Source organism: Carassius auratus, chromosome 31, assembly GCF_003368295.1.
Source record: "Carassius auratus strain Wakin chromosome 31, ASM336829v1, whole genome shotgun sequence".
Lineage (NCBI taxonomy): Eukaryota > Metazoa > Chordata > Actinopteri > Cypriniformes > Cyprinidae > Carassius > Carassius auratus.
This window is the reverse complement of record NC_039273.1, coordinates 811,467-839,004: the sequence shown is the minus strand read 5'-3', so window position 1 is coordinate 839,004 and position 27,538 is coordinate 811,467. Positions and strand designations below refer to the sequence as shown.

At 34.8% G+C, this 27,538-nt stretch overlaps 1 protein-coding gene across 3 annotated transcripts in view; it reads left to right on the top strand.

Annotated features, from left to right (window-relative positions):
• Nucleotides 1–20,250, top strand: part of LOC113050133 (solute carrier family 12 member 5-like) — an 88,730-nt gene extending 68,480 nt beyond the window's left edge. Inside the window, exons 2-4 of one of the 3 annotated variants that reach the window (XM_026212833.1) lie at nucleotides 6,860–6,889; nucleotides 18,526–18,620; nucleotides 19,993–20,249. In XM_026212833.1, coding sequence (XP_026068618.1) covers nucleotides 6,860–6,889; nucleotides 18,526–18,620; nucleotides 19,993–20,184 — 317 coding nt within the window. In that variant the 3' untranslated portion in view covers nucleotides 20,185–20,249. Of the gene's footprint in view, nucleotides 1–6,859; nucleotides 6,890–18,525; nucleotides 18,621–19,992 lie in introns of all 3 variants that reach the window. The other 2 variants (XM_026212832.1, XM_026212834.1) reach the window with 2 other exon arrangements.
• The last annotated feature ends 7,288 nt before the right edge of the window (nucleotides 20,251–27,538 follow it).

Here is a 27,538-nt window from a genome sequence, read left to right as displayed (position 1 = left end):
AACGGCAGAAGAGCTGTGGAAAAGCAGCAGAAGGCTTTAAAATGAATGTTTGTCCAGATTGCATAATATCCCAGAAGAACAATTTCACTGCTTAGAGGTTCGCTTTCATAGCTGGAGACGTAAGGGAGTTCTAAGGTAGGTTTTGTTTGGGAATCATCTTTGCCTCACATGTTTTTCCAAAGATTTCTTTGAAGATGTAAAAAGACACACACACACACACACACACACACACACACAAAAGTATAAGCATGTGCAGAGCACCTCAGATGATGATGGGAAATGTTTGAGTTGAATGCAAACCATATCTTGGCAAATCTGAGCTCAGTTTGAGATCTCTTCTGAAACTCTAGAGGAGAATCATCTGAAAAGCAGGAGACATGAGTAACGTCTAAATTTGCTGTCCAATTAATTGCATTATTGTCTAGGAGAAACAAGTCAGGTATTAATGAGGTATCATTTGTGTTTTTTTTTCTTTTAGTTGATGTTTAATTATTTAGTATTTGGTGTAAAAATTAGTGTACAATTTACTTTGAAACAATTTTCACTCAGCAACTGTTAGAAACTTTCACTGAGAATTACACAGAAACAGCTTGACTCTTGAATTATAAGAGATCGAGAAAAAAAAAAAGTATTTTCTTGTAAAACAGACTCCAATTATCAGCTGAAAATCACACTCATTCCCTGGATTCATTCCGATGAGTGACTGAAGCGTAATTAATCAGCAGTTATTCATTTAGGCTCTGGACACTCGTTAGGCCAAGTCTTGCATTTAGCAGTTTAATTTTAGCCAAGACTAACAGGAGAAACCAGGCGAGTGCCTTGAATATGTTAATTGTGTTTCCTCTGTAGCCCACCTTTGATAAAGACAAAAATTATATTTTCCAGTTAACCCTAAACAACTGAGTGGTGCAAATTAACCCTTGAGAAGCTCTTAGTCTGTATATTCAAACAAAATCAACAAAATAAAGACAAAATAATACCTGCTGCAAACACAAACAATGCAGTGCGGCATCTTTAGCCTTTACCCTTTTTTTATTTTCTTTTTTTTACCCATGCACAATTTTGCTTTATTGTTTCTAAAGTGTTTTAAGTAAATCTTTGCATGTTGCTTTGGTGTTTTTGGAGTGTGTTTTACATTATTGGAGTGTGTTTCACAAAACAATACTATTTTAGTCTTTCTTGTTCAATGTGTTACTGTTTTTAGTCTTTATTTGTAAGATTTACTAGTAATGTCTGGGTGAATTTATTTAATTTCTTTCAGTATTAGATGAAACGAGTCTTAAACCTCTGTCAATGCACTGCAAGTCATTGGTATTATTTCCTCACAAATGCATTACATATTAAAGTGCAATGCTTAATATTCAGCATTTCTTTCAATAATTGTTGCATGACAGAATACTAAAAAGCAATCAGTGTTTTTTGTGTTTATTGGAAGGCTTGCCTGCATGTGAAATCTCAATGTATCAAGGTTTATTTTATTACATTTAAGAACCAAAATGCAACGGCTCAGTGAACATCTCTTCCAGCGGTGCATTTACTTTAAACTTCGACATTTCATAAAAAAAGGCTGTTAACAGTCTGCTGTCCTCGGTTCATGAAATATATAAGATGGAGATCAACAACATTTGAGAAGGGAAACGTCCGAAGCAGCAGGGATTCACAAAGATGCATCTGATTAAAAACACTTGAATTGATGAGGTCAGGTGAAGTGTTGTGAGGTAGCTTTCAATTGCGTCCCTGGACGCCAATAGCCTTCATCGTATTATAAATATAATAACCTTTAAATAGCAGACTGTTCAAAAGAGCGGCTGTTTAGGAGGAGGTCAGACACACGTTTGTTGTTCCATGTAAATATGAATATGATTATCATTCAGTGCCATGGATTATATCACTGTTTAAAAGATTTTTTATGTTTTGAAAGAAGTCTCTTATGCTCACCAAGGCTGCATTTATTTGATCAAAAAATATTTTGAAATATTATTATAATTTAAATTAACTGTTTTCTATGTTTATATATTTTAAATTATAATTTATTTCTGTGATGAAAGGCTGAATTCTCAGCATCATTCCTCCAGTCTTCAGTGCCACATGATCTTCAGAAATCACTCTAATATGCCGCTTTGTTGCTCAAGAAACTTACCCAGGACATGAGGAAGCTTCATTGTTCAAAACCTCGCTCCACTGGCACTTAAAAACACACAGCGCTCAATAAAAGACTAATTAAAGAGAGCAAATTTAATGGAGTACGTCAATAAATGATGCAAGTGAAAGCTTTGTCTGTGCCGTAGTGAATGGCTTTAGAAAATCTGAGCTGCTTGATCCCGCAGTAGAAGCGACGCGCGGCGATGTGAAGACATCTTATGTAACGTCTGGGTGGAAGTGGTGAATTCTGCCCCAGATACACCATTGCACAACGCTCTGATGTTGAATTCCATCACAACGCCTTCACAACACACTTCTGTGGCAGTACAGTGATGGCAATGCTGTTGTACTTTGATACATATGGTACTGAAATCAGACAGAATTATTAGTATGTTTTTTGAGGTGTACCGTAGTAATATAATATTCTTTAAAATATTTGGGAGTGCCATGTAAATATAAATATTATAATCATTCTGTACCATGGTTTATACACTAGCGTTAAAAATTTGGGGTTGGTAAAAAAAAAAAAAAAAAAAAAAAAAAATTACCTTCTGCTCACCAAAGCTGCATTTATTTAATCAAAAATACAGTAAAAATAGAAATAATGTAAAATATTATTGCAATTTAAAATGTTTTCTATTTGAATATTTTTTACATTTAATGGAATGTTATTTTCTTTTTTTCAGGATTCTTTGATGAATAAAAATGTCAACAACATTTATTTGAAAATGTAGGATTTATTTGAAATAAAAATCTTTGGAAACGCTATATTTTAAGGTGTTTCGTCACACATGTTACATGTACTATTATAATAACAATTAATTATGCATAATTGCATGCAAGTGCAAGTTTTTGTAAGTGATAGTGTTAAAATAACAAGATATTTACCAGATTCCTAATCAAAATAACCATGCTATTTTCAGTGTGATATTATATATTTTAGTGCAGAGGCATATATTTATTTATTTAGATTTGGAAACTGAGAATAGTATTATAAGACCTTAAAATGCTCTGATTGTTTCTTCAGCCATGTTTGTTTTGTCTAGATGATAATCCTTGCTCTTTAATACAACATTATGTGGAGTTACAAATGAATTGCTGCCTATGCATGATAATTTTAAGTTAACCTTCCATTAACCTTAAGACCTTGACTTGAAATATGAATCTTGTGAGTGTTTTCCAGGACTATTTCACGCTGTGTTGAGCAGTTTTAGCAATATTCAGTCGTGATGAGGATGAGATCTGAAAACGCCCCTCAGGACGTCACGTGTGTGTGTGTGTGTGTGTGTGTGTGTGTGTGTGTTTGTGTGCATGAGTTCACCTGTGTGATTGTGATGCAGCACTGCATGTCTGTCGGAGGTTAACACACTTGCTCTCTCTGTGTGTCTGTTGCGCTCGGCTCTGAGGAAGATTTATGCAATCCAGCGCTGCTCCGAGTGTTTGCATTTCAGGACTATTCTAATGGATCACTCCGGCTCTCCAGCCACAACAACTTGATATCCTTCCAATTTGTCACTAGATGTAGAGCAAATAAAATGCACAGTGGAGCATTTAGTATGTGTGTGCGTCCGTGCATGCGTGTGTGTGTGTGTGTGTGTTCTTGTTTTTGTGTCATATCAGGACACAACTCTGTATAATGACATGGGTATTACAAGGAGAGGGTGACTTATGAAGACATAACCCATGTCCCCATTTTTCAAAACACTTATAAATCATACAGAATGAGTTTTTTTGAGAAAGTAAAAATGCACAAGGTTTCCTGTGAGGGTTAGGGTTAGGTGTAGGGTTGGTGAAGGGACATAGAATATACAGTTTGTACAGAATACAAACCATTACACTTATGGGATGTCCCCAATTTACACCAAAACAAACGTGTGTTTGTGTGCATGCATGCGTGCGTGTCTGTATGTGTTGGTGTGTGCGTGTGCGTGTGTGTGTGTGTGTGTGTGTGTGTGTGTGTGTGTGTGTGTGTGCACACAATTTATTTCAGTGCTGGACTTTTTTTAGTGGGGGTTTTTAATGTTATATGTTTATAAGTTTATAATATATCTTATTATTTAAATGCTATTGTAGTTTCTAAATGATAACATTACGACAGCTTTTTCAAGATTTATTTTTATTTTTTTAATTTTAATTTGACATTAAATTTTTTATCTTTGTGTTTTCGTTGTTGTTATTAATTTATAATATTATTATATTATTATAAGTTTAATATATTATTAAAGTTTAGTTTTAGTTATTATTATTTTTTATTTTCAGTCCATTTTAGTGCTTGAATTATCAATTAGTTGCCAATGTGACATTGTAATACCAGTTTCATATGATTTATTATTTATATTTTAATTTATCGAAATTATTCTTAAAAAAGATCCCAGATACATGCTTAATTAAATGTAAATTAGAGGAATAATATGAAAATTTTGTTCATTTTTGCACCTTAGTGTTGTTGCTGGCAGTATCCTGTGAGGGTCTCAGTTCGTGATGACTGGAGTGAGTTTAATAAAGCGTGTGTTGGATCATGTTAGAAGCTGGTTTTAGTGTCCAATCAGACGGATCAAAGGCATTTAAAAGGACTCTGAACTGCAGCTTTAGATTATCTAACTCCCATGCTGTCCTGCAACCCTATGAGTGTGTGTGTGTGTGTGTGTGTGTGTGTGTGTGTGTGTGTGCACATGTTCACTAACACATCTGTCACATCAGCCTCTCTTCTTCAGTTTCATGTTTTATTCAGCATGAGTGCCTATTCTGTCTCAAGCACACACACACACACACACACACACTCACACACACACACACTGTCTGTAGTAATACTCAATATAAGGCACTAGTCTATCCTCTTTTTTTACATCAGAAGAGCCTCCCTCTGTGGTCCTCCGCTTGATTCCCTCCTTTAGTGTAAGTTTTTGGGAGTTTTTGTTCTTCCCCATTTTATTGTTTACCAGGTGAAACTCATAAGCCTGATAATAACAGTAACAACACACCTCTCCACAACAGACATGACTTTTTCTGGCTCAAGTGCAGCATGAGTTTGTGCTGGGACTAGAAGCTCAAAACACACCTTCAACTGGAGTTCACACGTGCCGTCTCCAAAAATGAGGGCAGGGTTATAGTGTGTTTCCCATCCGTTGGCAGTCTTTTAGGCAAAAACAGCACTTCATTATGTGACGGCACAAAGAAAAGACCCCCGTCACCGTCAGAAACGATAGAGCTGCCTTAAAAGAGGCTTGAAATATTGGCAGGAAGAAAATATTGATATGAGTGCTTCAGTTCATTCACATGTGCAGCAGAGACAGTTCTTTTGTCATTACCTGCTGCTGCTGGAGCGAACGAGAGAATGAGAACAGAGACCGGGACTGTGGAGAAAAGCTGAGCTTCTGAGTGCCGCTTGATTAGCACAAAGACACTAGTGAACATTGAGAAGGGTCAGGCCGTGCTGCGGGAGGGACGGAGGATCTGAAGGACCTCACTGACAGGAGCTCAGGATCTCCGAGCTAAAGCACTTCTGAATCACTGCCACTGACGATCATGTGAAAGTTCAGCTCACTGTCACGTGGGGCTTTGAATGTGTGTGTGCATATATAAATATTGAGTATTTCAAATATTAGTGGTGATTTTGATGGCATTTCATTTATCACAATGAATTTTGTAAATAAAAAAAACTGTTAATTGTAATTTCTAGCATTTTTATTTGATCAGTCATGTTTCATAAAGACCATATCAGCAAGCTAGTTTTGTACTTATTATTTTCCACAAATCTTTTTTTTATTCAAATCAATGTTGGTTTTAATAAACTGTTGTTGCATATATTAATATTTTGAATTAGCGTTTTTTGTATGTATTTTAGCTTAAGTTTGTTTTATATTTCTATTTAACTTTAAGCAATTTAAACGCATGTATTTCGGTAAGCATTTTAATTTTAGTTTTAGTCATTTTGTTATGTGCCTGTCATTTATGTGGGGTTTTTGTGTTTAGTTTTTTACATATTTTTATTTCCGTTATAGTTTTAGTCATTTTAGTACTTCAACTTTAATTTATTTCAGTTAGTTGCCAAGGAAATTATTTTGAACCATCGAGTGAATGGGTGCCATGAGATTAATGATAAATACAGCTGGGTGATTACTCATTAATGTGCATAAATCATCTCCAACCATTTCAATTATCAAATAATTTCATTCTGTACATGCAAACATGCTGATATTTTTGTTATTGAGCATTTTTGCCATTTGTAATTTGGGTACAATCAAAGGAATAGTTCACCCAAAAAAGAAAATGTGCTCACTCTCAGGCCATTCAAGATGTAAATGAGTTTTTTGATCAGATTTGGAGAAATGTAGCATTCCATCACTAACTCACCAATGGATCTACTGCAGTGAATGGGTGCCGTCAAAATGAGAGTCCAAACAGGTGATAAAACATCACAATAATCCACAAGTAATCCACACCACTCCAGTCTGCAAACTTTTGTGAAATTTTATTTTGATGGCACCCATTCACTACCGAGGATCCATCGGTGAGCAACTGATGTAATGCTAAATGTCTCCAAATCTGTTCCCATCTGTTAAGCCTCCATTAAGATTTTACAGTAATATGTGAGATTTATTATTTTGTGATCACTTTAATTTCCGTAATAATTGTTTTGTTTTTGGTGTGTGTTTTTGATGAATGATGTAGATGATTGTGTTCTGAAGTTGTGTGTGTTGTGTGCATTTTTCTCCAGTGGTCAACACCACCTGTCCACCCAAGAAAGGTGAGAGACTGGCTGCCGTGGTTCATATAAAACACTGTGACGTGTGGCTGTATGCAGTCATGTGTTTTTCATGATCTTGGACTTTTCTTGTGAGAAAGTTCCACAGACTGTAAGGTCACATAGTTTTTGTTTGTGTTGTGTTTTCATGTATGGATCAATGAAAAATGTCTAAGAAAATAAAAAGGGAAAATTATAAGAAAGTAGAATAATTTATAATAGTTTAAAATGCACTCATTTGCATTCATCTGCTGGTGAAACAGAACAGCATTCGCATCAGAAATCTGTAGCTTGATACTTTTTATAGTATTTATGAGTAAAGCTCATGTGTGTGTGTGTGTAAACAGTAATTTGTGTGTGTTAATAAATGTACTCTGTGTTTGTGCAAAGAAATATTAATAATAGCATAAACATAAATTAATTAATTTAAAGCTGCTTCCTTTTTTATTTTCATTTGGCAGATTTTATTTGATTTTATTTTTTATTTTTTAATACTAAAATATCACTCTTTAAAGCCATTTTTTTCTGCATTTTTTACAAAAATATAAAAATTAATCTTTTTAATCATAGAAAATTGGTACTGAATTCTGTTTTATTTTAATCATTTTGAATAAGTTATTAGATTCTGGACACAAAACAAAGAAAATGAGCATCATGTCATTGATCCTTATTTGTTTTATGTTTTCTTATATTTGTTTCGTTGAGTGTGTCCTCTGTAAGCAGAATGTCCTGTCTGTGATGTGTCCCTTTGATTTGATTCTGTTTGTGTGTGTATGTCCGTGTTCTAGAATTTCTGTTTGTTATTGTCTGCGAAATAACCAGGAAACCAGGTGACGGCATGCATAATGATTAACCAGATGAAAGGTAGACAAGTAAAGCTGGACAGGATGTCACACTAGTCCAAACACCACTCTTTAGAAATGATGTGGGAATCCGGTGGAATTAGAATTCTAAATGGATTTAGAATTTTCATAACATTCCATAATTCAATGTCATTCAAAAAAGAGAAACGGCATAATCAACAAAAGAAAGCAAAGAAAACAAATGGTAGGACAGTATTTTTTTAACCATCCAGAATTTATTGGATTTTTATATGACAGATGCTTGGAGAGGTAGTCATTGATAATGTCGTTTTTGAGACTTGCTGATTTTATGTGTGCACTGATAAACTGTACACATTAAGACCTGGAACATGCATCCAACCAAGTACTAACCAGATGAAATCAATTAAGGAAGAGTTCACTCAAAAATTCAAATGTACTCACCCTCAGGTTATCCAAGATCTGAGATTAGTTTGTTTCTTCATCAGATTTGGAGAAATGTAGCATTCCATCACTTGCTCAGCAGTGGATCCTCTGCAGTGAATGGGTGCCATCAGAATGAGAGTCCAAACAGCTGATGAAAACATCACAATAATCCACTAGTAATCCACTCCAGTGCATCAGTTAACCTCTTGTGAAGTGAAAAGCTGAGTGCTTGTAAAAAACATATCCATAATTAAAAGGTTTTTAAATTTTTAAAGTAAAATAATTTTTTTTTTTTTTTTTACAAACTGTTGCTTCCTGGTAAAATACCTTTCTCCATAATATTGCTTTCTCCTGTGAAAAAGGTTGTCTCATCTGAATAAGGATAGAAATCTGCACGTATCAACCACTGTTTACAAGCTAAAACTGTTCAAAACCGCTGTATGTGCAAACATGTGATATTTGATGTTGATGTGAGAGCACAACAGCAGATTAACTTTATCACTGAAGGAAGCATTATTATGGATTATGGACTCAAAGCGATGGTTTATTTTCATCAGCTGTTTAGACTCGTTCTTATAGCATCCATTCACTTGCAGATTATCCTTTGGTGAGCAAGTGATGTAATGCTGAGAAATAAACTCATCTTGGGTGGCCTGAGGGTGAGTATACTTTCAGCAAAGTTTTTCTTTTTTAACTATTCCTTTAAGACTTTATGACACGATGATTAAAATAATTTAAATTGTTTAATCAGTTGTTTGAAATGATGTCCATTCTCTTGAGATGAAGACTCCAGTCTATCTGGCTAAATAAAAGTGAAGATGTTTACTTTATTCTGTAATCTGTATCCATAACACTAGTTGTCAGTGTAATACATATAACAACAAAACATTACTGAAAAAAAAAAAAAAAAAAAATATATATATATATATATATATATATATATATATATATATATATATATTTAGTGCACATTTAAGCTTACCTTCAGCTCTTGCTTTTTGGTGATTTGAGCAGTCAGAAGCTTAGAGAAAATATCTAACTGGTGCTTCAGAGCTAATTAGCTAAACCTCAAACAGAAGCAAACAATGCAAGCCGCCGACACTGGTGTAAAGTTATCGCTTGTTATCTCTTCAGCCAGCGCTGGAGCTCACGACTTCTTCATATCTAGGTTACACACACAGCAGTCTTACCTTCTCCATATTATCTGGATTGTTAGATGTTATCTTGAACAAATCCTATTAGCTAGTTAATCCTGATTAATTAGTCAGGAAATCTCCAGTAACTGTCATGGTTTGGAATAGAGAAGTCTGAGCGCATTAAACCTGAATGATGCATGAGATGCATGACATGAAGCTGCATTTATCTGTGTTTTGCTCATGCATTACAACTCATACAGTCAGTATAAGCAGTGAACAGAAAATCTACCTCACCATCTGTCATAGTAACTTAATACTAACCCTAGACATCTGTGCATTTCTGCACTATTTGCATTAAAAAATGCATGTAAACATGTCTAAAACCCAGTAATGGCAATATAATAAAGGTGCTGCAACACACATTTGCTAATAACGTAGCACATTTACCTGTTTAGCCTGTTCAAGTCAGCATTTAAACAAAATATTCTTAACCATTTTAAGCTAAATTCATTCAATGCTGCTTTTTTTGGCTTGGAAATGGAATAATATAAAGTTCTAATCTACAAGTTCCCTATATGTTTAGCACATTTGGCTCTTGCTGGTTTGTTTCTCAGCTTGACTATTAAATTGCTTGAGTAGCTAAGTGTATTTAATACATTTCAATATTCAGCTTTATTCCTCATTGGTTTCATTTTCTAGCCATTTGATCCTAAATCTCTGTGGCCGTGTGTTCTTGCCTGGGCTGTCAGGCTTTGTCTTCATCTCAGCACAAAAAAGGTGATATTGTTAGACTACAAATGGATGCGAGGTGAGGCCATTCCACAGGGTTCAAGCAGTCCTTTTGAAGTGCCAGACTTATTACAAAATGTGGTGTTTACCCTTGTACACACACGCACACACTAAAAATTGGTGCTTTTTAAAGCCTAATAGAGCCGCTGCTCAATGAGACTTAACCTGCTGACATGTGCCAGAGAAGAAGCCAACACCAGTACACAAATAAAGCCATAAAATATATGCATGGACATATTCAGAGATGAACACATGCAAAACAGATCAGATTTGTTGAGTTTTTTTGGACTAGTTTCCAATTAAAAATATCTAAATGTCCTAAAATTGATATAAACCTACTTGAGAAGCAACACTTTATAATAACTCTTTTTATGGATTGCATCTTGAAATTATTTTTGATTTGTTTTAAACTTAAACTACTTAAAACATAAAAATCTGCCAATGCAATATTGCTTCTCAAGTATACGTAACTTGTTTAAAGATTTTTAGATTTTTGTTTCAATAGGAGACATAATCAAGAGCAGGACTTTTATTTTGTGTAATTTACATATAAATGCAATTAAAATTTAATTCGGCCATAGTCGAGACCTTCTTCAGACATCTAGAACAATACTGACACATGCTGCTTTATGCACTCATACAATCAGCAACAGGTGTGCTACTAATAATTGTGGAGTGGCTTCCCATTAAAAAAAAGAGAGGGAGAGTCCTATCAAATATAAATAAATTAATTAAAAATAAAGCGAGTAAAAAAAGTATTTAATAAGGGGAAAAAATAAATAATTTCTTCAATTTCAAGAACTTTAGGATAAATGTATCTAAAGTAACAATCCAAAACGTCAAAATAAAATCAAACTCACAAATAGAATGTGAATACTCTTTGAAATGGCACTGCAATGCTTTAATATACGGGTTCTTAATTCTCTTGATGTTTCACCAACATACAACATTCCTCACGGACCGCGTATAATGTTACAGTACATGAATTACAAGTCATGACATCTTTTATTATTATGTTTTTGCCTGTTCTGGGATGTGAAAAAATATTTCCGCCTCTTGGTGTGTTGACATTGAGTGCAATTTCCACATTTATAGTTACCTAGCCTGACTTCGTCATACTCATATTCTAAGCAGATTCCCCCAAAAATTAAAAAAAAACAAATAATCTTGTGGGCGAGGTTCAGGCTGGCACCCAGGCTAGTTACCCAGTGGAAAGCAGTAAAGCAGTATGTGTCAGTGTTGCACCTTTTTCCTATTTACATATTTTTATTTATTTAATTTTTTTATGATTGCACCTCCTCTTTTGTTTGTAGAGCATCTCTTTTCTATATTTTTGGTATTCGTATGAATTCATAAACTATTTTAAACGATTTAAATTAGGAGTTAAATAGACATCTTGTGTGATTTAATACATGTTAATTAATATATATTTTTTATTTTATTTATTTTTTTACTTTAGAATTTCATATTTGATTTATTGTGTTATTGCCGATTCTTTGTGATTATTTGTAAAATGTACTGGGATTTTTTTGGGTGAAAACTGATTCAAAACTAAATGGTTTTTTTTCCAGAGTATTTAAAGAGAGGTAGAGAGAGAAAGAGTGATGAGATGCATTTAATTAATGTAGTTTATTATCATGCTGCAGCACTGAATGAATGGCTTTTGGTGCTGTTCAATCATGCTCATTTAATAAAGATGTATTAATATTAAACCCAAGTCAAAAGCAGCATGAAATCCAAATGAAATTGGTTATAAACACTGGAAAAGTTGTTGTTGTAATTTGATCATATGCATTTTATTTTGACAGCATGATCTGTTTGGATGATGAATATGTGCAAAGGTTTTCTCGTCTTCTCGTTTGTCTTTTTCACACTTTTCCATTGCTCTTTGAGGTGTATTTTAGCTTTCTCTTTTTTTTCTCAGAGTATATTTTTCTCTCCTTTACTCTGTGAGAATGTCAGAGCTGTCAGCAATTACCAGCAGAGTTGGTGTTGATGTTTGTAGAGGGAAGAAGTGAAAAGAGTCAGAGATAGACTTGTGTCATCAGCTCAGAAGAGCAATCGCTGTTACCTGTGACAGGCTGAAGTCGAGGTCAGTCCCTGGGGCAGTGTGTGTGTGTGTGTCTTTAATTTGTAGAGCTGGACACCTGCAGTGTTCCTCTCCTGTCCCGACCTGACAAGATGATAAAACAGCCCACTTCAATCAGTCCTGATGAGCCAACAGCGAGCCCTTTGGAGCCACTTCCTCTCTTCCAAAATTACACTTCCCATCTATTTTCCTCTCGTTTGGTCTCATTAGTGTTGTTTGCTAAGACAAGCGTCACTATTACTGTAGCTCACCGTTAGAGTACTAAATGAAGCATTAAATTGATCGCAAATGACAGCAAAGACATTTATCACGTTACAAAAAATATATACATTTTGAATAAATATTGTTTATTTCAATGTTATATTTGTTAAAGAATGCTGAAGTGAATTAAATCACTGACTACATAAAAATTAGAACCAGCACAACTGTTTTCAACATTGACAATTATCAGAAATGTTTCTTGAGCAGCAAATCAGCATATTAGAATGTGTCTAAAAGATAATGTGACACTTTTTGTGAATAGTTGTCATTCAAAGTATGTTAATTTACTGTACATGTACTCAATACTTGGTAAGGACTCCTTTTGCTTTAATTACTGCCTCAATTCAGCGTGGCATGGAGGTGATCAGTTTGCTGCACTGCTGAGGTGGTATGGAAGCCCAAGTCTCTTTTTTAAAGTGGTCTTCTGCTCATCTGCATTGTTTGGTCTCTTGTTTCTCATCTTCCTTTTGACAATACTCCATAGATTCTCTCTGGGGTTCAGGTGTGGTGAGTTTCCTGGCCAGTCAAGCACACCAGCACCATGGTCATTTAACCAACTTTTGGAGCTTTTGATAGTGTGGGCAGGTGCCAAATCCTGCTTTAAAATTAAATCAGAATCTCCAAAAAGCTGATCAGCAGAAGGAAGCATGAAGTGATCCAAAATTTCATGGTGCAGTGACTTTGGTTTTCAAAAAACACAATGGACCAACACCAGCAGATGACATTGCACCCCGAATTATCTCAGACGGTGGAAACTTAACACTGGACTTCAAGCAACTTGTGCTATGAGCTTCTCCACCCTTCTTCAAGACTCTAGGACCTTGGTTTCCTAAATGAAATACAAAACTTGCTCTCATCTGAAAAGAGGACTTTGGACCACTGGGCAACAGTCCAGTTCTTTTTCTCCTTTGCCCGGGTAAGACGCCTCTGACGTTGTCTGTGTTTCAGTAGTGGTTTAACAAGGGGAATATGACAACTGTAGCCAAATTCCTTCACACGTCTGTGTGTGGTGACTCTTGATGCCTTGACCCCAGCCTCAGTCCATTCCTTGTGAAGTTCACTCAAATTCTTGAATCGATTTTTCATGACAAGCCTCATAAGGCTGCGGTTCTCTCTGTTGGTTGTGCATCTTTTTCTTCCACACTTTTTCCTTCCAGTCAACTTTCTGTTAACATGCTTGGATACAGCACTCTGTGAACAGCCAGCTTCTTTGGCAATGAATGTTTGTGGCTTACCCTCCTTGTGAAGGGTGTCAATGATTGTCTTCTGGACAACCTAGTGAAACAAAAAGAGAGAGATTTTGAAGGCTCAGGAAACCTTTGGAAGTGTTTCGAGTTGATTAGCTAATTGGCATGTCACCATATTCTAATTTGTTGAGATAGTGAATTGGTGAGTTTTTGTTAAATGTGAGCCAAAATCATCACAATTAAAATGCCCAAAGACTTAAACTACTGTGTGTGTGTGCATTCTCTGTGTGCATTGAATTTATTTAATACACAAGTTTCACAATTTTAGTTGAATTACTGAAATATACTTTTCCACAACATTCTAATTTATTGAGATGCACCAGTATATATGATGATTTAAAATTTAAAATTATCCATTTGAAATCATTTGAGCTAATTCACTGCAGTACACTTTCTAATGTATTTATTAGTGAAGTTAGAAAGAATTTATTAAAACGTATTCATGTTGTTTCATTTTATAATTAATTTTTCAATATGCCATTTAACTAGAATATCCTAGAGTCCTGCAGCTGGGCTGTTTGTCTTACGCCTGTTAGACCAGTAACCATTCTAGCATCATGACGTGAGACATAAACCTCTCACATTTTCTCCAAAATTTGTGTAGTTTCTGAAATCTTCCTCGAGTTCTCACTCTAATGTTTTGTTCTGTGAGAGGTAAAGGCCACCTCTGACACATGAATCATTATCTGTGAGCTGAAGTGTGCAGCTGTTTGTCACAAAACCTCTCTAAAACACTCCTCAGCAGTGATGAAACCTTCAGATGCACGCGGCCAGTCACCGCAGCGGAGCGTCTTATTAACACTCACAGACGCTGTCACTCTGAATGCTGCTGTACACAAACCCCAGAGATTTTTGGACAGATTTGTGCATTAGCGCTCCCGCAGGACCAGAGCTTCTCTCCGGTGCTTTATCAAACATAACGAGAAGAAAGATCAAACTGATCTGGGATCAGCAGTCAAGGGCAACAGATGGTGGGTCTGCTGTGCACCGTTTGTGCTGTCGCTATTCAGATCCCCTGCTAGCTGAAGGGTCTAGTCAGAGAACAATGAAAACCTCATGAAAGAGACGCAAGACCTAGTCCAGCTACGGCGAGGTCATTCCTGCTGCAAGCTTTTGTAAGTCTTGGCAGGAGAAGGTCACGCCACACTTTTGTGGAAGTGGTAATGTGTCATTTAGCTAGGCAGCATACAGCTTATTCTGTTGATTTTTCTGCTTTGAAGTGAACATATTAATGAGATGAGTGCATTTGAACACAACCAGAATTTTTACAGTTTTGATAAGAATTTTAAATAATTAATAATGAAAATAATAGATTAATGTTTTTTTGCAGCTTATTCCTTTGAAGTCATGAAGTGATCATATTTATGAGATCAGTGCATCTGAATGCCACTACAATTTTATTAAATTACAATTTTGATAATTACAAAAATCATATAAATAATATTTACATGTTAATAATAAAATAATTATGTATGAATTTCAATTAAATTAATTAATATAATTAAACTAATATGAGATATAGTTACACAATTATATTTACAATTATATTTGTATGTTTTATGCTACATGCATTAATGTTAGGTAAGAAAAAAAAAAAAGAAGCATAGCCTGAATGCACGTAAGTCACTCTGGATAAAAGTTTCTGCTAAATGCGTAAATGTAAATGCACAAGCCATTTAAATTCATTTCAATAATTACAAAAAAAGAAATTATTTTTTAGTAATTTAATTTGAAATAAATGTATATATTTTATGTATTTTAAAGTATAATGACATAATTAAATATTAGATAGTTATACTGTTGCATTTAAAAATTATATTTTTATATTTTATGCTATTATCATGATCAGGCTTCGAGGAAGATGATAAAAAAGTTTCGAACAGTTGTCCACAAACAAAAGGATCAATTAAACAAACTCAGGTAATCCATCGTCCTCTTCTCTCTAAGGTCTTGTCAGATTCCTGTAGAATCTGTGCATGGTGCGATCAACCCTAAAGTACTTGCTGGTTTGAATGCATTTAATGAAAAAAGTATGCCAAATGATGCTGTAAATATTGTCTAGTATCTCAGACCTGTAAATAAATCAATAAAAAAGAAGAGCACTATGGAATTGCATGAAGCCAACCAATCAGTCTGAGGTTTATGAGAAAGCTCTTTCTATTTTTGTGTGCGCGGTCTGTGCAGTGTCTGAGACTCAGACTGCTTTGAGTTTTTGCCAGTCGTTGCTATTTATAGCCCCCTGTGAAACATTGTCCCGTGTAACTAACACTGATGAATCCCTGACAATGTGCCACAATATTTGAGCCAATAAAAGAGCAGATGTGTCTGTGTTTCTGCAGCTCCATCATAGCACTGGGTCTTCTTTCTGTCAGACAGGGCTGGGCGCTGAACTCTGATGTTACTACACTTCGTTATTTTTTGACACATTGTTATATCATTGTATTTATCATCCTTCCATCTATCTATCTATCTATCTATCCATCCATCCATTTATCTATCTATCTAGCCATCCATCTGTCTGTCCATCCATCGTGCTATCAATCTATCTATATTTCTACAGTATCTATTATTCTATCCATCCATCCATCCATCTAGAGTTTAGAAATGACTGGCTTATCGTGAAAATTAGATCAGGTTTGTATTTTCTACTGTTGTATGCGTTCATGTCCGGGGGATATTATTAAGCCTAAGGTTTTCAACACTATTCATTTGTTCTGCCCGATTATTTCTCATCATAAAATGCAAAACTGAAGCAACTGAAGCATTTTCCATTCAAGCCTTTTATCTGGCATTAAGTCGCCATTGATATTTCATAAAGGCAGCTTCTCTGACCTCTACACTCCTACATAGAAAAATCAAAGTCCTGATTACAGGTTAGTCATCCAATTCCCTTCTGATTTCTGTGGCGGTCGTTCCCAGTGTACGAGCTGACAGCTGATCTCCTCGCTCTGACTGCGATGTAGCGGCTGCCTGCTGTCATCGCTTGATTGATGCTTCAGCCTCCGAAGATTTCAGTATGGCTGTCAGTCTGTCACGCTGCATTGAGTTAAATCACACCTTACCATGGACTTGTGCTTACATTAAAGTAACAGTATGTAAGGCTGCGGGCCTGAGGGAATGTCGATTTTTTTCCCCTACAATATGTACCTAGGGGTTGACCATCACAAATAATTACAACAACATGACACAAAGATAGTAATAAAAAAATGAAAACACATAAAACACCATTGGTGTTAATGTATCTCGTAAACAATCTCAACAACCCAAGTTTGAACATTAAAATGCACAATTAGATGATTTTATGGTATTTTTTTTTCATTTTTATTAAAAATGGTTTTGCAAGTCTATAACTATAGATGCTAGTTGGAAATACCTTGCTTTTAAACCTTTTAATTAACATTTTGTACTTTGATTAAAAATAACTTCAAAACCAAACTTCAAACAAAACAGAATTAGAAAGAAATATAGAATTATAAATAGATACACTGTAAGAAAATAATAAATTCTGTAATTCTGTGGTGATAATTATTATTGTGCTACTAATTTTAAGTACATTGGTCAATTTTAAAGTCAGGTACATTTTAGAATTATGAAACACTGGTTTTTGCAACATTCCCTTATGAAACAAAAATATATTGCAGTATATTGGAAAATATCATGTAACATATTAGGCATATATTCTTATATATGGGATTTAATATTTATTTTTTCCAATATATTGCAATATACTGAAAGCGGCAATCATTTGTATATTTTGCAATATATTATATAATATATGTATCATCAATATATTATTCAAATATATTATATATTAGAAAATAAAAAGGGAAAATAATATATTACAATAATATTAAGGAAATATATTGATAAATATATTTTCCTTTCATAAGGGTTCCAGAACATTTTGGGACTAGTCGTAAAATACTAAAATCATCCAGTGTACACTTTTGAAGTTTTGAATGACTCACTTTTGGTGACCGTTTATGCTTTCATGAGCACTGTTAATAATACACAAAAAGTAATGTTATTTTTATATTGAGCATGTCAAACTTCATTAAAAAAAAAATTCAGAGTGTAATGTCCTGCTAGAAAATTACCAGTACCTTTTCCAAAATAAGTTCCATTAAATTCCTTTAATTCTACAATGCAATGTGTAATTCAAAAGACATGCTCGAGTAAAATTTCAGGTAAAGTACATGAGAATAATCAATACAGAAAATTCCTTCAGATGAACATGGTACAATGGGCCATAGACCTTTTAGACTTGAGACTTTTGAAAGCATTGTGTGTGCATTGCACCTCTTTAAAATTCCTCTCCCGTGGTTTGAGGGAGTCCAGAGACCTAATTACTTCTCGAACCCTGTGATCCAGGCCCTAAAAAGAACTGTCCTCTGATCCAAGATCCCAGGTGAATGAACACACAGGCAGTGTAAGCCATCTCACCTGTACAGATACAGGTCATTAAACTCTCCATGTGTGAGACCTGCATGTATTGCTTCCCAGTTTACTGGTGTTTTAACAACTACACTGTTTTATTAGAAGGACTATATAAACTAATGGCATTTCCAGCAGCTCAGACACTATGCTAGCAATATGGGTTTGATTAGAGAATGCATGAGCTGTATATCTTAAATGCCATACAGGTCGCTTTGGATAAAAGCATCTGCCAGATGCATAACTGTGAATTACATTTCTGCTATGTGCAACAGTGCACAGTATGCATCTGTTTAAAGCATGCATGGATGACCTAAAATGTGCAACCAAAACCTGAAGTGCTAGAATTATCACAGCAGATTTTTTTCACTAAGCCCCCTGGAGGTGTGTGGCATCGCTGTCATGCTGATGATTTATTTGTGTTTTTTGCTAACAGGAGATGGTAACCCAAAGGAGAGCAGTCCATTCATCAACAGCACTGACCCAGAGAAGAACCAGCAATATGACGGCAAGAACATGGCTCTGTTTGAGGTACACATAAGCGCATGCACGATGAATGATAAGCCTGCAACGGTGATGCATTTCTGTTCTCGTTAGAGCTGCAGTAGATAGTGAAGCACATGCACGCAAACTCTATTGATTAAAGGAATAAAAGAGTCTGACAGTTATTAATAAGGATAATTAGCGTTTGAAGGGCAGGAAGTCCCCAGACCCCATACACCTCTGCAGGTGGATGATAACAGCATGTAAGTCCAAAAGTGTCAAACACATGCTGTACTGCATCTAAAAATATTAGAAAATGCCTCGTAATTAAGTCAGAGAAGACAAAACTTATTTTTAATACAAAGGGCCAAAAATCAAACTTGACTGAAGGCTGTGGACCAAAAGTAAATGTTAAAATGTATTTATTACATTTTTTACACTTTAAAATAATAACTTTTTACATTTAATTTTACTTCAATACAAAAAAAAATAAACAAAACAAAGATATACATTAGAAATAATTGATGGGGGGAGAAGATTGGAGGCATCTCTGATTTAAGTGAACTGCCAAACTGTTGATCAGTTACCTAAATAATCAAGTTTTTATGCATTTATAATATGCATTTAAAAACTCAAATCTTAATGCTGGGAGAAAATGGGAATGTTCATCTGAAGGGAGCTGCAAGAATTGTCTAAAATGATATTTTGTTTTACGTTTGTTTTCCCTAGTTGTCAATGAGAGGACTTTGGACAAACTGAGGTTTTGGCTTAAGACCTCAATAATTTTAAATGTGTCTCCTCTAGAGTTTCAGAAGATATCAAAATAGTTGCAGTTAACACCACAAATTAGCAAATAAAAGATCTCTATGTGATCTCAAACATTTATTCGGTTTTATTTGTAAAAGTTAAATGCATTAATGCAACTGCAAATTCAAAACATTTTCAATGGTCAATGAATGCTAGCATACTAATTGCTCTTTCTCAGCAGTATGCAAAAGTGCACACTATGCATATGTTTTTAGTATGCATGGATTAATTACCTCATTTGATAAAATATGCATTAAACAAATTAAATACTATAATTGCTGTTATCATTATGGCAATTTATTCTCACTAGATCAAATTTTCTGAGCTGATATATGCAGCCATTTTTAAAACTCCTATTGTGACTTAATTGATCTGTTTTTATTTTTTCTTCAATTTCTGATGAGTATATTATGACATATTAAACTAAGCATGAAAAAACACAACTGAGGGTCTCATGAGCTATTAATGAGAAAATTATAAGCAAAAATTGTCCTCTGAGCTAGTCGTTGGTAATCTGTAAATGTAAACATGACATTTTAGATGTTCCTTACAAGCTACTTGATTTATTTAATGCTTACAATATTTGTTCTGTATGTGTGTGTTTACTCTACAGGAGGAGATGGACACAATTCCCATGGTATCGTCTCTTCTCAGCAGTCTTGCCAACTACTCAAACCTGCCCCAGGGCAGCAAAGAACACGAGGAGGCGGAAAACAATGAAGGCTCACGCAAGAAACCTGTCCAGGTAGACATAAATGCTTACAGCACGCTCTCAGAGCAGCAGATATCACACAATTTCATCTAGCTCTCAATAGCTACAGGTGTAAATTAATTGTCTGCTGCCAGACAGAGCGTATAAACATAGCAGTGTGTAAATAACAGCTTTCAGCTCTGTCTTGCACTTTTGACCTGTGACCTGATCTCCCTTGGTCCCTTGCCATCCATGAGAGAGCGTGCTCATTAGAGAGTCGCCTCAATCAGGCTCGTAACCTCCCTCTTGGCACTAGCCTTTTTCTGTCTGTTTCTAAGTCTCTCATGTGTAAATGTGTTTCCAACTTTGTGTGTGATAATAAAGGACTGTTAAAAAAATATGCATAAAAAACTTCTGCATATAAGCAACTTCTGCGAGTCTTGGTGCACTAGTTGTGCAAATGGAAGTGAACCTGTGTTGAGGTGCGATGGTTGATAATGGGTTGATAAAATTAGTGCTTTCAATTACTTATTCTTACAATTGCATTGAATAGTATGAATTTAAAGGCCTCATTAATTACACACAAAAAAACTGAAGCAGTGCAAAATTATTTTAGTATTTTTTATATAATATTTTAGTAGTCAACCTATATATCTACGGATATTTTGTATTTTTTTAATTATGTCATTGAGTGCATGAAGTTCTTTATCAATTTGCTGTCTCTGTAAAATAATAAATTATTATCTAGAACTGTCAAATGAACAAAACCCTGGTAAAGGTGAGACCCTGTCATACATCATCCCTACAGGGAGAGCGAGTAGAAGAGAAATGAGAGTAAAATAGAGAACCAAGATGCAATTGGATTCGTGCTCTCAACGTGATCGAGGAGAGCGATAATCTTCCTCTTGTTTAACACTGCGACTTCGACTTAATTAGCTCATCTTGCGAAAGCTTTTGCTCTCTAATCAGCTTCCATTTTAAGAGGGTCAGTTCACTCATTTCCAGCAGCAAATGTTCTCACGTATCCACACTCACGTTCATCACCAATCACATCACCAAGATTCACCCGAAGTCAAACACATGACCAGAACTCTGTCTCTCATTCTGGAGATGCCTTTACATTGCAAAAATGGCACAAAGGCCACATTTACTACACTACTGTTCAAAGTTGCGTTCAACAGTTAATCAGAAATGTTTCTTGAGAAGCAAATCTGCATATTAAAATGATTTCTGAAGATCATGTGACACTGAAGACTGGAGGAATGATGCTGAAAAATACAACTTTGATCACATAAATCAAATACATTTTTTACATATTTTCAAATAAAAACTAAATTTTTCAAATATATTTCACAATATTACTGACTTTACTATATTTTGAATCCCATAAATACAGCCTTGGTGAGCGGAAAAGACTTCTTCTGAAAAACATTAAGAGATATCTTACAGACCTCAAACTTTTGAACAGTAGTGTGTACTAGAGAAGTGTATTTTGACTATTTGCGTACTGAACACAAAAATGAGAAAAGAATTTCTGACTTGCATTTTTTTTTTCTTGACAGACAGGCAAAAATAATATTTGCATTAGCATTTTTTTTTTTTTTTTTTACATTTATTTAAAAGTAGTAAATCAAAACAAAGATTATTGGACCAATTCTTTTAGTCTTTGTAAAAATCTCATAATGTTTGCATTTCAGTTGTGGTGTAGAAATGTTGTGTTACTGCAAACGCTTATGTTGATTGGGTGGAAGCAGATATTTAAGTCTTACAGTATTGATATAGGCTGATTACATGCATAAAATTATTGTTCTCCTGAAGGATAATGTAAGACGAGCTGAAGTAGTTCTGAATATGCTGGCGTACACGTGTTTGGCTGACAGTGATAGTCATTGCCCTTTTCTTTCCCCTGCCTTTACTGTGGTTTTTAATAATTCACCCCGTCTAAACTAAGTCACATTAACACTGTCAGCTCCTGTTTGGGCAGCCAAGCGAGAGGAGACATTATTACAAGCTCCTTGCTTTTCTCCTCTGCTCTCCTGCCATCAGTTATCAGTTCATTTGTCAATCCTGATGGCATGCAAAATGCATCTGTGTTCATAAACGGTATGAACATACCCGAGTCATGTTTTGAGAAAATTATATTTAAGCCTGTTTTTTGGACCATCTGGGTTTTTTGTATTGCAACATTATTTGTATGACAATTAAACACATTTTCCCCCATAGCAAAGGAATGTCATTACTGTAGTGAGAAACTGTCAACATGTGTATAGCAGCTCTCTGAATAATAACATCTGCTTTAATGATATAGACATTAACACACCCTTGAGTACTGATGTTTATTACTAGAACACAGTGAGAAAGAAATTCATATTTTTATTCAGCAAGGATAGCTACTTTAAATTAATCGAAAGTCACAGTAAAGACATTTATAATGTTTCAAAAGATTCTATTTCAATCAGTGCTGCTCTTTTGAATGTTCTAGTCTTCAAAGAATCCTGAAAATAAAATGTGTCAAAATTTCCACAGAAATCTGTAGCAGCACAAACTGTTTTCAGCATTGATAATAATCATAAATGTTTTCCTGAGCAGCAAATTAGCATATTAGAATGATTTCGGTAGAGAATGTGACACCGAAGACTGGAGTATAGTATTACAATAGAGAACAATTATTTTAAATTGCAATAATGTTTCACAGTATATAACAGTTTTTACTGTATTTTTTTATCAAATAAATGCAGCCTTGGAGAGCAGAAGAGGCTCCTTTTTAAAGTTGACCAATCAAATCAAAATAAGCGTGGTTTACTGTTTTACATTTAATATTTGACAACTGTTTTATGATAGAAATGTAAAACAACAGTAATATCCAGACTACTCTACTTTTTTCCTCAAATATGGCCATTTTGAAATTAAAATATGGTATAATTTATGCAGTTTCATGTAATATATAACTGAATGTGATGAGACAAGAAAAGGTTTGTTTTCAACAAATTAAGTGCAAGTGCATGTGTGCATATTTCAAAATATTATTTGCAAATTGTTTAAAATTATAACATCCCAACTAGAATTAGCCATTCTGCTCTGTTTTTCTGTGTTTTTATGAAAAATCTCAGTAAAATGAAAGTCATACTGCGTTTAAAAAAGCATGAGATTTAAAACTTGGTGTTGAAATGTGTCCCTCACACATCTTTTTCTTTTACAAACAATTTTACTTTAAAACAAAAAGGTTTCAGATTATTTATGAGTTTTAGGTTTTTAAACTTCGAATCTCTTTAATCTAACTCTTAATTATCCATATTTAAGACAGTTTACACAGTAGGGCTAAAAATAAGCATTTAAAACAGTCTTCGGTTCAAAAGTTTGGTGTTTTTACCTTTTTAATCATTTTGACATGTCAGACCACCTAAACATGTGACAACAAAGTCCTTTTCAAAGAGTTTCAAATTTTGGGGGGACAATTTAGCCACTTATTACTATGTCTGTTGTGGTTACATTACTTCTTCAAAATAACTACTTTCACAGGGGGGAAAAAAGCAAGTGATAGCGGTTTGCAATGACATGAGAGTGAGTAAATGATGCCAGGACTTTCATTTTTATGTGGACTGTCTCTTTAAATTCAGACACTTTTCAGGCTTTCAAAACACCAGTTGTTGAAAACTGCTCTGTCATTCCTAAAGAGCAATCCATTATCTACCGGTTTCACATCGTTGTCGCTGCAGCTGGGCAGGTGGTGCTGTCCGCGGCGCTTTTATAGCGAGAGCAGCTGTCAATATCCGCAGTGGGGACGAGACACCTGAGGCTCACAGTCAGGGTCCTCAGACGGCTGTCGCAGGAGGCCGCTGGGCATCTGCACTTCACTGCTTTTACCTGAGAGTCTCGCCGGCTGGAAGCAGCCTGTGGGAAATCATATACACACACAGACACCACATGGGACGAATGAGATTGATGACGCACCTGCTCCAGCTCGAGTCTGATGGAGTCTGTCGGCTGCTGAAGATGTGACCGCTGCATATCACTATTGATTCAGACGCTTCACACTCGCTCGACACGTCACCACAGCATCCATAAATGAGAACTCTTTTCAGCACACATGCGTGTCAACAAGACACTTTTGAATACATGACACACCCTGACACTGCCAGACACTGCCAGAAATATCTCATGCAAATAAAGTGCGATTTGAAATACAATGATGTTCTTTGAAATAACTTTGATTAACATGTAAATGCTGATAATGTAAATAGCATATGTGATCATGGACCACTAAGGGTAAAACTATTTGAAAATCTGGGTTCTGAGGGTGAAGAAAAATTGAAATATTGAGAAAATCACCTTTAAAGTTGTCACCTTAAAATATGCAATGCATATTACTAATCAAAAATTAGGTTTTCGTATATTTATGGTAGGAGATCCTCAAAATATATTCATGGAACATGATCTTTACTTAATATCTTAATGATTTTTGGCAATGAATGAAAAATCTATAATTTTGACCCAAAAAAAATATTTTGGCTATTTCTACAAATATACCCCAGAGACTCAAGACTGGGTTTTGTGCTCCAGGGTCACAAGACTTGCTATGCAGGTATTCAGGGTTGTTGAAAGCAGCGTTGTTATTGTTGTTGTTGTTAACTTAAATTAAAACAATTACAAATATTGTTTTGTTATAAAGCTGAAAGAATTAAAGTTGAAAATAAAATTAAATAAAAGATAAATATTATATGAAAAACTAAAACTGAAAATAGGGTGTTGCTATTCAGTTGCTAAGGTATTTAGGTTGTTTGCTAGCAGTGTTGTTGTTAACTAAAACTAAAACAATTAAAAATCTGTTTTGTTTATTTAAATAAAGCTGAAATGAAAGAAAATATAAATATTTGATGAAAAACAGAAATTAGAAATGTTGCAATTGGAAAACTGGAAAACTGAAATGAAAATAAATGAAAGCTATATATATATATATATATAAACTATGAAGCACGGCATATAAATAATACTAAAATTAGCCAAACCCTGATGATGTTGTTATTGGATGCCAGGGTATTGCTAAACTGGTCATAACTTTTTTTAAATCAGTTCCAAAAAGACTGAATGCGTATTTTGCGGGTCTAAACCTCCAGAAGCTGACACAGGATTGTGTTGGTGATCTTTAGGAGGTGAAGAGTGCTTCATTATATTCTCATTGTTGTCTGAGGTTTAAGTGTGCAGATCTGTTCAGACTGCAGTAGGTACGGCATGTTGTCTTCAGGTTCACGGCGTCCCTGTTGGAGTTCTGTTGGGTAAATGTGTTCTTGCAGTTCAACTGAGCACAACCTCAAACTATTTAATGAGAAACAACTTTCCTTATTGACTTCTATTAGGGTCAGTGTTCATGTTGAGGTCTATTCCCAGCAGGGCATTGAAATTGCACCACGTGGAATTCATCTGACAGAATAAAGGATTTATTTTTGTCCTACAGGTTAATAAGGTTGGCAAAGGAGAAAGCCAGCAGAAATCTTCTGAAATTCAGTTGTTGACAAAATATGACAGTTTTTTCTGCTTAAAATAATGCAAAACCCAAAATGTTACATTATGTTATGTTATGTTACATTATGTTGTTGTTACATTATGTTACATTGTGTTATGTTACATTGTGTTATGTTACATTACGATACGTTGCATTACGTTATATTATCTTGCTGTTACATTACGTTATGTTATGTTACATTATGTTTTTGTTACATTATGTTGTTACATTATTTTATGTTACATTATGTTGTTGTTATGTTACGTTACGTTGCATTACGTTATATTATCTTGCTGATACGTTACGTTATGTTGGTACGTTACATTATGTTATGTTACGTTTCGTTACATTACATTACATTACGTTACGTTATGTTATGTTACGTTATGTTACGTTGCGTTATGTTACATTGCATTATGTTACATTATTATGTTGTTACGTTACTTTACGTTACGTTATGTTATGTTCTGTAATGTTATTTTCTGTTACGATAAGGTACACTACGGTATACTACACTACGTTACCTTACGTTATGTTCTGTTCTGTTTATGTTATGTTTATGTTACGTTAAGTTATATGTTATATGTTGTGTTATTCATTATTTAAAATAGCAAAAATGTCAATTAATTAATTTAACAAAATGTTTTAAATTTGACATACATTTACAATAAAATATACAATACAAAAAAAAATACAAATAGAATAATGCATATTATTCATAAAAAAAACTGTATAGCATAACAATGCTAAAATATCACTGCTACAGGAACATGGACTTTTGATAAAAGAAATATGTTTTTATACTCAAATGAACTCCTTTCTAAACTGCAGTCAGGCTTCAGGAAAAAGCAACGTACCATCACTGCTGTTACAAAAGTAATTAATGACATACTTGTCGCTCTTGATAGAAAGCAATTCTGTGCATCACTTTTTCTTGATCTGTCGAAAGCTTTTGACACAGTGGACCATGCTGTTTTTAAAGCAAAGGCTTCTTTGTCTGGGATTGGTCTGATTGTGTAGTTTCCCTGGGTTCATGAATTATCTGAGTGACAGGACTCAGTGCATTAAATGTGATGGTCTATGTTCTGCATTAGTGAAGGTCCAAAAGGGGGTGCCACAAGGCTCAATATTAGGTCCTCTATTGTTTATTATGTATATAAATGAACTAGGCCACAATATGTCAGATGCTAATATGCATTTCTATGCTGATGACACGATTATTTATTGTTTTGGATCATCCCCAGCTAAAGCGGTTGAGTCTTTGCAGAAAGCTTTTGATGTGGTTCAACGTACGCTTATGCAGCTTAAGCTGGTTCTCAATGCTGATAAGACCAAACTGATGCTGTTTAGAAATACTAAGAAGGTTTCTCAAGCTCCTCCTCCTGTGTTCACTTTGACTGGAAGTGTCATAGAGGTGGTTCATTCTTATAAGTACCTTGGTATCTGGCTTGATGATGCTCTCACTTTTAAGCCTCATATAGACAACCTTGTGAAGAAACTCAAACTTAAACTGTCCTTTTTCTTTCGAAATAAATTTTGTTTTTCTTTTAAAGCAAAAAAAGCAGCTAGTCACTGCAACATTTTTATCTGTCTTAGATTATGGAGACCTGGTGTATGGACCGCTTCAGCACAATGTCTGTATAAGATTGACACTGTTTATCATGCGTCTCTGAGATTTATTACGAATTGTAAAAACTTGACCCATCATTGTGAATTATATTCCAGAGTGGGATGGCCATCGTTGTCCAACAGGAGATCAGGGCACTGGCATACTTTTATCTATAAGGCCATGCTTGGTCTTTTGCCATCCTACATCTGTAGTTTAATCACATGGAGAAGTGTTGATTCTTATTCATTGCGATCAAATGATCACTTGCTGCTCTTTGTTCCATTTGCGCCGTACAGAACTGGGAAAAAGGGCTTTTGTCTACTCAGCTCCTTCTGCATGGACTTTTTGCAAAAAGACTT